Source organism: Pongo abelii, chromosome 23, assembly GCF_028885655.2.
Source record: "Pongo abelii isolate AG06213 chromosome 23, NHGRI_mPonAbe1-v2.0_pri, whole genome shotgun sequence".
In the NCBI taxonomy this organism is placed as follows: Eukaryota; Metazoa; Chordata; class Mammalia; order Primates; family Hominidae; genus Pongo; species Pongo abelii.
The window spans coordinates 44,018,735-44,031,153 of record NC_085929.1 but is presented as its reverse complement, the minus strand read 5'-3'; the positions used below and the strand labels follow the sequence as shown (position 1 = coordinate 44,031,153).

Below are 12,419 nucleotides of genomic sequence, written 5' to 3'. Positions count from 1 at the left end.
GGGTCACTGTGGGGGTTTGAGTATCCCTTCTAGAATGCTTAGCACACTCACAGTGGATGTCAGCATATGCTCGCGGTTAGCTATGATTATTGTTGTCATTGTTGTTTAATCCCCAGAGCAGCTCTGCAAGGCTGGAATTTTAACCTCATTACACAGACCAGGACACTGAAGTGCAGAGACAGTTAGAAATCAGTCCCAAGTCACAGGCCCCTCGGAGCTGGTTGGAGATGCCGATGTGCCTCCCCGCTGTCTCAGCTGCTGGAGATCTCACATCTGTGTTGTGTGCCCACTGTGTACTGGGCACCATCTTGGGCATTTTCTCTCCTCTTTCCCACTTCCTGCCCATCTCTTGCCCTCAGCCTCTGTGCCCTGCCCTTCCCAGCTCCTGGAGCCTGGGTGCCGGGAGGGGATGGTGGATAGTCGGGGGCTGGGGCAGACTGGGGGATGGGCTGACAGATAGTCAGGTGGGGGACAGCAAGGGAGAGCTCATGGGGCAAGTGAGGTGCTGGGTGAGAGGGGCAGAGCATGGAGAGCACTGGAGGGTTTCGGGGTGCCGTCTCCCCAGCATAGCCTCACCACTGCCCCAAGCTCGCTCACGTGGCCCCAGGGGATCTCTGGCACCTTGTGTCCTTGCAAAGAGAGGGTTCCCATAAGTCATTGCCTGGCTTCACGGCCCACTAGCTGTGCCCATTCTTGGCAAGTTAACTTTCCTGTGCCTCAGTTTCCCTTATCTCAACCATTGGGTTGTCAGGAGGATTGGCTGAGGTGATCTGTATGGCATGCTTCAGTCTCAGCATCAGGTCCCTGACCTGGTACCAAGCAGGCACGCAGACTACTCAGAGATCTTCCCACGGGGCCCTGGGGGACATTCATTGAGGCCATGTGGCCTGTCATTGCTCAGAGCTGGCAGAGCTGGCAGACTTGCCCCGTTCCTGTCTGCCTGTGACCTGACCTGACTGGGGAGGGGGCCGGGAGCTGGTGGCTAAGGACACTGTGCTTCCTAGTACCCCACAGGCAGCCAGCTGGTCAGCCAGTCCCAGGAGCGGGGAGCAGGCAGCCCCTCTCCCTGCTGTGTCCTTTCTCTACCCCTCCTGCTTGTCTGCTGAGGCGGGGGGCTGGGAGGAACCCTATCTGGACCCCGCTCTGGGCAAGCCCCCTGTGGGCTCTGCAGACTCCGAGGAGTGCGAGTGCTGGGAGCGGGTATTCCTGGTCTGCGGAGGCTCAGAGAAGTCACTGGTCCTTTGAGGAGGTTGGCAAGGGCGTCCTGGAGGAGGGGGCGCCTGAGCTGGGTCTTCAGGGAGCTGCAGGAGTTGTCAAGAAGAGCCTGAAAAACCTGAAGTCAAGGCTGAGGTCAGCCTCGATGCTTGCATTGCAGAGGGGAGGGGTGTGGGGGAGGGAGCGAGTAGAGGTGGGTGGGGTGGGTAGGGTTGGTAGGGTTGGCGGAAGAGCCTGGATGCCGGCTGCTCACTGGGCTCTGGTCTGGAGAGCCATGATGGTCAGTCGTCTGTGGGTTTGAAACAGGTGGGGAAACTGAGGCAAGCGAGAGGTGATTTGTTATGAATCACACCTGATGCCAGTAAATGTCTAGTTTTGACAGAGCACTTAGTGTCTCCTGGGCCCTGTTCTGAGAGCTGCCCATGTCTAAACTCAGCGAGTAGCCAGGGAGGTGGGTGGAGCTGAGGCTCAGCAGCTGAGCAGCTAGGCCGTTTGACCCCAGAGTTCCTGCTGGCGCCCTGCGTGCTGTGCTTCTCAGACCATCTGACCACAACCCACAGTGAGAGAAACCCGGTACACACGCCTGGAACAAAAAGATCATGAGATAATAATTGGATTTACCTGGGGTGGCGGGAGGCGGGTGGGGGTAGCCTTGTACTTTCTATTCCATCGCATTATCCAGCTGTGCCAGTCACAACCCAGTGAATGTCACCACCCACTAAGGGCCAGGCCTGCAGTTTGGAGGCCCCAGAGTCCTCTGGTTTCCACCTTTCCCTGCATTATCTTTTATTCATGTGCGCACCTCCCCGCACCCACAGACGGCAGGGGGTGCCATTGTCAGCTTCGTGTTATGCATGCGGTAACTGACGCTCAGCAACTGGCTCATTTGCCCAGTCTAGGGTGCAGTTTGCCCTGGGGTTTGGAGCGGACCGTGTGCTCCAGCCACAAAGCCAGGGCCAGCATAGCCAGGCTGGGTCTCAGGCCTGCCCCCTTTCCATGCCACCTCGATGCGGCCAGGACACGCGGCACTGAATGATGCCTCCCATGCCTGCATCTGTCCAGCCCCCCAGCCTGGCTCTGTGTCTTACCTGAGAGGGCGGGGCTGCTCCCCAGCAGTGCTGATTGGGTGGAGGTCCTTGCAGCCTCGCCCTCCCCAGGCTGGCAGCAGGGGGCAGTGCAGCTGTGTCTGGGCTGCAGCTGCTGGGGTGGATGGAGATGCTTCGCCCCGCTGCCTCTCCAGTCTGGAGAGGTGTCTGGCAGGGGACTTGGGGTCCATTTGTCTCTGAGCCTGGCCACAAGGAAGGCCTCACCTTTTCTCATCCAGGGACAGGCAGAACCCTACCATGATGGGGATTTTGGTGACGTCTTAATTGTCAGTGGTCCTCCTGCCCATGGGAGGAAAACCAGACGCCTCTGTTCCACGCCCTCCAAAGGGTGGCTCCAGCTTGCCTTTCCTGGGAGCTGCTTCCCATGATGTAAAATAAGAATTAGGGCAAGGAGCTCAGCATGGTGTCTGGCACATGGAAAGCACCCAGGAAGTGTTCGCTGCTATTGTTGTTATTAAATTCTTCCACACATCCTGTGTTCTGTCCTCCACATCTTTGCTCTGATATATTCCTTCAGCCTGGAACTCTGTTTCCTCTGTCTGTCACCAAAGCGCGTCTGTTCTTCACCAGTGTGTAGCCCAGGTACTTCTTCCGTGGGAAGCCTCTCTCTGCTTCCACAGCTGGTTGTAACCACCTTTGGATCTGTGCCACGTGCTAATGGTGACCTCCCTCCTCAGACTGTGAGCATAACAAGCTTTTTTTTTTTTTTTTTTGAGACGGAGTTTCACTCTTGTTGCCCAGGCTGGAGTGCAGTGGCTCGATCTCAGCTCACTGCAACCTCTGCCTCCTGGGTTCAAGCGATTCTCCTGCCTTGGCCTCCCGAGTAGCTGGAATTACAGGCGCCCGCCACCACGCCCGGCTAATTTTTTTGTATTTTTAGTAGAGATGGGGTTTCACTATGTTGGCCAGGTTGGTCTCGAACTCCTGACCTCATGATCCGCCCACCTCAGCCTCCCAAAGTGCTGGGATTACAGGCGTGAGCCACTGCCCTTGGCTATATAACAAGCTTTTATTAGTCATCTGCTATGTGCCAGACACTGGGTTTGGTGCCAGGGCTACAGAGCGGAACAGTATAGAAGTTTGGTCCTGAAGGTGTTCGTTCTGATGGAGGAAATGAAAGGGCCGTGGCAAGGCAAAGTTGGAGTGCTCCTGTGGCACGCAGGCTCCACTGCACCGTGTGCCCAGGTCCAGGGGAGAGGCCGCTTGTGACTTGAGCTTTGAAGGATGATCAGCATTTCCCAGGTGGAGAAGGCAAGGAAGAGGGCACAGAAGTTGGAGAGGCCTGGGGGTGGGAGTCATGGCATACTTGCGAAATGAAATCACTGTGGTTTTCCAAGAATGCTGAACTGAATCCAAGTACTGATTGGACTCAATTATCATCTTCTTTCTCCCTTCTCAGGTCTCTGGCTATTCGGGTGTCTGGCCGGAGCCCCCCAGGGGGCCCAGAGCCGCAGGACAAGGGACCAGATGGACTGTCATTTTATGGGGACAGATGGTCTGGGGCTGTGGTGCGCAGGGTGCTGTCTGGGCCTGGGTCGGCCAGGATGGAACCAAGAGAGGTGAGGCCCCGCCTCCTGAGCTGGGGGGGTGGGGTCAGTGCTTTGGCCCAGGCTGGACATCCCCTAGTTGGTGGATCAAGATCACCGGGTGGAGCTTCTGGGGATTGGCCAAAGCCGAAGCAGGCTCAGTGATTAGCTGTGGTTACCCGCTCAGCCAGGGTTAATTGAAGTCTGATTGGGCAGGGACTGGGAGGTGGAGCCAACTGACAGCGCGTTACATTCCTGCGCTTCAAGTCGGGAAAGACCTGGATGAGCTGGGCGGGTTGGGGAGTCCTGTGGATGGGGGCGTGCTGTGGATGGGGGCGGGTCTGACCGGTCTGGGCATGGCAGTTTCTGAGGGGGCGCTATCTGAACTGTGAGGCATGATCACCCCCACACCCGGTCTTCCTCCAGCCTCTGGGCTGCTCTGCTCTCAGAAGCTCACTTCTTTCCCTCCCTGCCTGGGTTTTCTCCCAGCAAAGGGTGGAAGCTGCTGGTCTGGAGGGGGCGTGCCTGGAAGCCGAGGCCCAGCAGAGAACCTTGCTCTGGAACCAGGGGTCCACACTCCCTTCCCTGATGGACTCGAAGGGTAAGTCTGGCTTGGGAGTCGGAGCTGATGGCCCCAGAGGGGTCCTCTAACCCGTGGTGCATGGGGTGGGGGGGGACCACGGACCTGAGAAGGGACCAGCCTTGCCCCAATTGCCCTTCTCCTGGCTCCCCACCTGCTGATGCCTCCTTCTGTCTGTACTTGTGCCCTTTTTTTATGCCTCCCTCTGTAAGCAGCTTACAGTGAAAGGAGCACTACATTAGGAGTCCAGAGACCTGGATTTGAGTCCTGGCTCTGTTTCTAGAAGGCACTGGCCTTGGGCAAGTCCCTGCCCCCTCTGGACCTAAGTCATTCTAAGAAGGTGAAGGTGGGGTCCTGGGAGCTCAGGCCTCGAGAGGGCCATGTTTGTGGCCCCACCAAGGCCGATCCTGGACCTCACCATCCTCCTCTCATCCTCCTTGCTGCCCCCTGCCCCATCCATGCCCAGCCTGCCAGTCCTTCCACGAGGCCCTAGAAGCCTGGGCAAAGGGGCCAGGTGCCGAGCCCTTCTACATTCGTGCCAACCTCACCCTGCCTGAGAGGGCAGATCCCCATGCCCTTTGCGTGAAAGCCCAAGAGATCCTTCGACTGGTGGACCCGGCATACAAGCGGAGGCAGGAATGGTTCTGCACCCGGGTTGACCCCCTCACTCTGCGGGACCTGGACCGGGGCACCGTGCCCAATTATCAGAGGTGATGCAGAGCCAGGAGCTGGGGATGGGGTCCCGCTGGGAGCCAGGGCCCAGATGGGGGTGCTCTTCCCTCCTCCCGCATTCCGTCACCATCCTCTGGGACAGGGCGGGGGGTTTGAGGAGAAATGAGGAGCTTTCCTTCTTCCTACACACGTGATGTCACTCCCTCCCACAGAGCCCAGCAGCTCCTGGAAGTTCAGGAGAAATGCCTGCCCTCCAACCGGCACCGAGGCCCCCGCAGTAATGTGAGCACGGCTGGGCGGGCAGTGGGTGGGGGGCCCCAAGGGTGGGGTCCAAAAGGGAGCTAGCAGGCTCTGTTCTCTGGCAACCTAGGAAGACACTCCCTCCCTCCTTCCCTGGTGATTTAATTGGTCATCTACTATGTGCCCAGCAAACAGAACAGCAGAGCTCACCGTCCAGGGTAGTTTAGAGATGAAATGAGGTAAAGCATGCCTAGTACGCAGGAGTACCCCTGGTACGTAATAAACATTTGACAGGCCGGGTGCAGTGGCTCATGCCTGTAATCCCAGCACTTTGGGAGGCCGAGGCGGGCGGATCACAAGGTCAGGAGATCGAGACCATCCTGGCTAACACGGTGAAACCCCGTCTCTACTAAAAATACAAAAACAAAATTAGCCGGGCGTGGTGGCGGGAGCCTGTAGTCCCAGCTACTTGGGAGGCTGAGGTGGGAGAATGAAGTGAACCCGGGAGGCGGAGCTTGCAGTGAGCCAAGATCGCGCCACTGCACTCCAGCCTGGGCGACAGGGCGAGACTCCGTCTCAAAAAAACAAACAAACAAAAAACAAACAAAAAAAACCCAGCAGTCACGTCACCTTTTCCAACGCCTGGATGGTGGCTGGGCTTTGTGGCCAGTGCTGCTGTGCACATGGGCAAGTGAGGCTCAGAGGCATCAGATAAAGGAAGAGCGAGGGCCCCAGCCAGGCAGCCTGCATTGGACCCCAGCTCTGCCACCTATCAGCTGTGTGACTTTGGACCATCACCTGAACCTTCCTTGAGGCTTGTTTCCTCATCTATAAAATGCGGGGGTTGTACTGCCTCTCAGGCTGTGCATGGCGGGGGATGACTTCTGTGAGTTAGTGCCCCTCAGGGGCTTAGTGAGTGTCTGTCATGTTGTAGGCATTTGAGACCTGTCAGGTATTGGTAAAATCAGTGCCATCTTTATTGGTTTCATTAATTTTCCTACCAAGGTCACATTGCTAATTCATCGGAAGAGACCATAAGGTTTGCCTCATATGTGACATTTGGTTCCTCTTGGTCTCTGGGCCTCAGTCTCCCCATCTGTAATTTAGGGAGTATACCTAAGGCCCCTCCACCAGGCTCAGACCGGCTGGCTTCCCTGGGGCCACAGGGGTGGCTGCTGTCATCTGCCTGGGGGACTGTGCTGGGCTGGGGAGGGGCAGGGGAGGGCCTGGTGGAGAAGGACATCTTTGCTGACCCAGGCTCTTCCGGCAAGCCTGGACCACAGTGGCAGTGGGGCCCGCTCTGCCAGGGGTCCCGTTTCCTCCTCTCCCTGAGGGGGTGGGGCTGAGCTCTCAGATGCTCCTCTGTCCCTGCACCCTCCCAGCTGAAGAAGAGAGCCCTGGACCAGCTGCGGCTGGTGAGGCCCAAGCCCGTGGGGGCGCCCGCAGGGGACTCCCCGGAGCAGCTGCTGCTGGAGCCCTGTGCAGGTGAGTGCACGGGGGCAAAGCTGTATCCTGTGTTGCTCCCGTTGTCCAGGGATGTGTGCAGCTGGGTGTCCTTTAGCTTGGGTGGCCTCTTTGGCCTGGAAGGGCCTGTTGTGAGGGTTCCAACAGGAGTGGGGGTCATGCTGGGGGCCTGAGAGACAAGACCACCCCGCCTGCCATGGTGATTGCCAAGGTTGAGGGAGACCCTGCGGGGAGGTGCATGCAGACGTGGCTGTGACTGTGGGTTTGCACACATACGGGCTTGTTCTTTTCTGGCAGAGTGTGTGTAGTGGTGCTTCTCACACGTGTGTGGTGGCAGGTGCTGTGAGGACCCAGGGGAGTTCCTGGAGGCAGTAGGGTGAGGCCTTAGGCCAGACAGGGAGAAGGGGCTGGGGGAGCTCAGATGAGGGAGTAGCAAATCTGGGGCAAGAGGAGTCGGTAGTTAGGGAAGACTTCCTGGAAGAGAGGGAGTTTCCGCTGGGGCCTTCAAAGATAAAGAGGAGTTCGTTCCAGGCAGAAGGCACAGAGGCATGGCTGTGTGTGGTGTGCTTGGAGGGTGTTGGGGACAGCAGGTGAGTATTGAGTACCAGCTCTGTCAGGCATTGGGGACGTGACTGTCCCTGCCCTCATGGAGCTTGCTGTCTAATTAGGGGGTAGAGGGTAAGATAATCCCACCTATGAACACAATGGGAGAGTGTGAGGTGTGCAGTGGAGGAGAACTGGGGGCTGTGGGGCACATGACAGGGGCCCTGCTGTCTGGGGACCAGGGAAGGTGTGGCCTAGGCTCTGAAGGGAGGGCAAGGGTTAACTGGGCTGAGTGGTGCAGGGCTGGGGCTTTGGGCAGCCCCAGGGCATGCAAAGGCCCTGTGGTTGGAGGCAGCTGAAGGGAGAGTGGAGGCTGGTGGCGTGGGGTCAGTGGCTGGCAGCCTTCCCAGGCTCTCAGGCAGGACTGCGTCGCCCACGTGGGGGATGTGGCTTTTATTCCTGAGAATCTAGGAAGTCACTGGTGTGTTGAAAGCAGGGGAGTTAACGTGATCTGATTTGCTTTTTAAAGCCTCTCTGGCTGCTGGGTGGAGAATGAACTGTAGGGGGCAGGGATGAGGCGGAGAATCAGGGAGGAGCCTACTGCCACCGTCGGTCCTACTAAGGGTGTGTGTGTGTGTGTGTGTGGGGGGGGTGTATGTGTATGTGCGTGCATGTGTAGGAGGAGCAGCAGCAGGACTTAGGAAAGGATGGGTGGCGGGGTGGGTTTTGGGGTATTGAGGAGCTGGTATGCTGCCTGCCTGTGCCCTTATCTCTTCTGCGCCCCCTCCCCTGCCACAGAGCCGGAGCGGAGCCTCAGACCCTACAGTTTGGTGCGGCCGCTGCTGGTGTCTGCCCTGCGGCCGGTGGTGCTACTGCCTGAGTGCCTGGCGCCCCGGCTCATCCGCAACCTACTAGACCTGCCCAGCTCCCGGCTGGACTTCCAAGTGTGCCCAGCGGGTGAGACCATGTGCCAGGGAGGGGAGGGCTGGGGGCCCCTCTGGGCGGCCGGGCCCATGGACCCTTCATCTCTCCCTCTCCACTCCCTGTGCAGAAAGCCTCTCCGGGGAGGAACTGTGCCCATCCTCAGCGCCTGGAGCCCCCAAGGCTCAGCCTGCAACCCCTGGGCTAGGCAGCAGGATCCGGGCCATCCAGGAGTCTGTTGGGAAGGTGGGTGCTGGGGGCTGGCCTGGGGTGCTCACAGAGGTGGCCCAGAGCGGGTGCTGCTGTTCTGGGCTTGAGCACCAGCGTCTGAGTGCGGGCCATGCTCTGCTGCTCACTGGCAGGGCGGCCCTGGCCAAGTCCTTTCCCTCCTGTGGCCCTCAGTTTCCTCACCTGTCGCCTGGGTGGGTGGGGGCAGTTGACTGCATATGGGCCCCCCTTGAGGTGTTTGGCTGACACAGCTCACCTACACATCCTTGTCCTTGAACTTGCCACTGTCCTGGGAGCTGGCAGTCGGCTATAGGGTGGCGGGTGTTGGGTGGGTTTGGGTCAGCTCCATCCTCCGGGTGGGGAGGCCTAGGTCCTGAGGGGGAGGTCTGTATCTCCAGGTTGCCCCATGAGCCCAGGCCTCTTGTCTGTACTTTTGGGCTCCTTCCTTGTTGCCAGGGTCCCTCTGGGTGGGGAGGCAGGACTTGCATCTGGGAAGGCGGTGATAGGGGACCTGTCTGGGGGCAGAGCATGGGAGGCTGGCCCGGGAGTACAATGTAGCCTCGATCCTCCGAGCAGAAGCACTGCCTGCTGGAGCTGGGTGCTCGGGGTGTGCGGGAGCTGGTGCAGAACGAGATCTACCCCATCGTCATCCACGTGGAGGTGACTGAGAAGAATGTCCGGGAAGTCAGGTGAGGTGGGTGGGTGGGGCAGCGGGCAAGGCACTTGGACCCGAGAGCTTCCTCCTTGAGGATGCCTCTCTCCCTCCCCCTCTCTCTCCCTCCCCCTCTCTCTCCTCCCTCCCCCTCTCTCTCCCTCCCCCTCTCTCTCCCTCCCCCTCTCTCTCCCTCCCCCTCTCTCTCCCTCCCCCTCTCTCTCCCTCCCCCTCTCTCTCCCTCCCCCTCTCTCCCTCCCCCTCTCTCTCCCTCCCCCTCTCTCTCCCTCCCCCTCTCTCTCCCTCCCCCCTCTCTCCCTCCCCCTCTCTCTCCCTCCCCCCCTCTCCCTTCCCCTCTCTCTCCCTCCCCCCCTCTCCCTCCCCCTCTCTCTCCCTCCCCCTCTCTCTCCCTCCCCCTCTCTCTCCCTCCCCCTCTCTCTCCCTCCCCCTCTCTCCCTCCCCCTCTCTCTCCCTCCCCCTCTCTCCCTCCCCCTCTCTCCCTCCCCCCTCTCTCTCCCTCCTCCCCTCTCTCTCCCTCCTCCCCTCTCTCCCTCCCCCTTCTCTCCCTCCCCACTCCCTCCCCCCTCTCTCCCTCCCCCCTCTCTCCCTCCCCCTCTCTCCTTCTCCCTTACCCCACCTCTCTCTCCCTCCCCCATCTCTTTCTCTCCCCACCTCTCCTTCTCCCCTACCCTTCTCTCTCCCTCCCCGCTCTGTCTCTCTCCCCCATCTCTCTCCCCCCATCTGTCTCCCTCCCCCCCATTCTCCCCTACCCCTTTCCCTCCCCCCTCTCTCCCTCCCCCTTCTCTCCCTCCCCCCTCTCCTCCCCTACCCCTCTGTCTCCCTCCCCGCTCTGTCTCCCTCCCCACCTCTCATTCTCCCCACCCCTCTCTCTCCCTCCCCACTCTCTCCCTCCCCACTCTCTCCCTCCCCCCCTCTCCCTCCCCCTCTCTCTCCCTCCCCCCTCCCTCCCCCTCTCTCTCCCTCCCCCCTCTCTCCCTCCCCCTCTCTCTCCCTCCCCCCTCTCTCCCTCCTCCCCTTTCTCTCCCTCTCTCCGCCTCTCCTCTCTCTCTGCCCCCTCTGTCTCCCTACCCCCTCCTTCTTCTCTACCCCTCTCTCCCTCCCCACTCTCTTCCTCCTACCTCTCTCCCTCCCCCCTCCCCCAAGTCTCCCTCCCCGCCACCCCTTCCTTCCCCCATCTCCTTCTCCCCTCCCCCTCTTTCCCTTCCCCCTCCCCCTCCATCCTCCCTCCCTCCCCCCTCCTTCTCCCCCCCTCCCTCTCCCCCCCCTTTCTCCTTCTCACCTACCTCTCTCTCTCTCTCTCCATCTCCTTCTGCCATGTGTCTCTCTTTGGTTGTCCATCTTATCTCTCTGACTCTTCCCCCTTTGTCTGTCCCTCTCTCCCTGTCTCTCTGTCTGTCTTGGTCCCCCACTTTGACCGCTGCCCACTCCTCTCTTGGCAGGGGTCTGCTGGGCCGGCCGGGCTGGCGGGACTCAGAGCTGCTGCGGCAGTGCCGTGGCTCAGAGCAGGTGCTCTGGGGGCTGCCCTGCTCCTGGGTGCAGGTGCCCGCCCTTGAGTGGGGACACGCAGAGGAGCTGGCCAAGGTGGTGCGCGGCCGCATCCTGCAGGAGCAGGCCCGCCTCGTGTGGGTGGAGTGCGGCAGCAGCAGAGGCTGCCCCAGCAGCAGTGAGGCCTGAGGCTCATCTGATACCTGCAGCTTCTTCCCAAGCCAGCGTGGACCCTGGTGTCTGTGGTGAAGCTGGGCCCTCCCACCCTGAGCCTTCCTAGACCCTTGGACTCTCAGATGCAGGGCTCTTGGCTCTGGCCTCTCACCCGCAAGGCTGTCTCTGGCCCTGCCGAGCCTGCAGGAGCCCCGGGACAGAGCGCCCACCCCCCTCTATTTGCTGCTCTGGGCCTCCCCACCTGTCCTGGGGTCTCCACATTCCCACTAGTGGGTCTCATGTGTGTCTGTGTCTTCTCCTTAAACACTCGCCCTGGAGTCTGTTCTCACACTTGTGTGCAGGTTTGCACACTCAAGTTCTCACGGGCAGGCTCAGGTCTGTCCCGCTGCCCTGGGCACGAGGTCTCCTGATGACCTGGGCCTGTTCTGCTCCCAGGAGCCCCGAGCCCGTTACCGCGTGACCCCCACCATCCAGCTCACTCTCCTCGTGGATTCAGCCATGCATGGACTGGGGGCTTCCCTGGCCCACGGTTACCTGTGCCCCTCATGTCTCCTCACGTGGGTGTCTGTGGTTCTCTCCTGTGTAAATGTCACGCCCCACCCCTGTTTCATGTGGGCACTAACACGTGTGCGTTCCTGGTGGGCACACACAGTACCGTGCCTCACAGGGCCCATTCCCTGCCTATGCCTCCCTCTTAGGGGGCCGAGGAGGGCAGCTGCTCTGTCATGAGAATGTACGGCCCGTGGATGATTAACGGGCCTTTTTCACTTAGAAGCTGCACATTATGGAACATTAAACACTTTTGTCATAGATGCTGGTGGCCTTCTGCTTGCTTGTATCCCTGGCCTGGGCCCCCGCCACTCTCCTCATTTGTCTCCCAGCTCAGGCAGATACCACCACCTTTCAGGTCCCCGCTTGCCCGTCGGGAGGGTCAGATTTCCTGCCTGCCTCTTCCCAGAGCCGCCCGCCATCTGTACTGGCGTCACCTTACCTGCCCCTGAATGACCAGAGGAAGGCCCCACAGATGGGCCACCCCAGCGCTCAGCCCTGCCCACAGCTGATCATCAGAGGAGTGTCCCCCGGAGCGGGGCACCAAAACTGGCAGGGTGTGGCCTCCGAATGAAAGGGCCTGGCTGCTGAGCCCAGGAGCTCAAGAGCAAACCCTTGGTATGCACGCAGGTTCCTGAGATAGCTCTACTGGAGAGAGGATGGTTGCTCCCACTGGGAGCAATCCAGGCAGCCTTACTGGAAGAGGTGCCACTTGAGCTTGGGAGTTGGGATTCCTTTCTTCAAGAACCACTTATTGGACCTACGTGTCCAAGTGCAGGTGACTGTCCTCAGCCACAGTGATGAGGCTGGGCAGGCCCCTGGGGCTTGGGGTGTGGGTGTACTAACTAGGTAGGGTAGCCTCAAGGGCGAAAGCTCAGAGGCAGTACATGGGTTGGATCTGGCCACCTTGGATGGAGTCAGAAAGGAGGTTGGGAGCGTAAAGGAGCTTGGGCTGTGCCCTGGAGGCTGTGGGAGCCTCTCAGAATGTGGGAGCAGGGCTGTGGGAGTTCTGGTTTGGAGTTGACTTAGAGAGGGCTGAGGCC

The 12,419-nt window shown here is 60.0% G+C and overlaps 1 protein-coding gene across 4 annotated transcripts in view; it reads left to right on the top strand.

Annotated features, from left to right (window-relative positions):
• CARD10 (caspase recruitment domain family member 10) overlaps positions 1 to 11,637 on the top strand; it is a 56,601-nt gene extending 44,964 nt beyond the window's left edge. For all 4 annotated transcript variants that reach the window (XM_054543390.2, XM_054543391.2, XM_024240159.3 and 1 more), the window contains 9 exons: positions 3,721 to 3,880; positions 4,337 to 4,448; positions 4,894 to 5,137; positions 5,312 to 5,381; positions 6,722 to 6,824; positions 8,145 to 8,303; positions 8,398 to 8,513; positions 9,072 to 9,184; positions 10,608 to 11,637. In XM_054543390.2, the coding sequence (XP_054399365.1) occupies positions 3,721 to 3,880; positions 4,337 to 4,448; positions 4,894 to 5,137; positions 5,312 to 5,381; positions 6,722 to 6,824; positions 8,145 to 8,303; positions 8,398 to 8,513; positions 9,072 to 9,184; positions 10,608 to 10,842 (1,312 nt within the window). In that variant the 3' untranslated portion in view covers positions 10,843 to 11,637. The remainder of the gene's footprint in view (positions 1 to 3,720; positions 3,881 to 4,336; positions 4,449 to 4,893; positions 5,138 to 5,311; positions 5,382 to 6,721; positions 6,825 to 8,144; positions 8,304 to 8,397; positions 8,514 to 9,071; positions 9,185 to 10,607) is intronic.
• Positions 11,638 to 12,419: the final 782 nt, after the last annotated feature.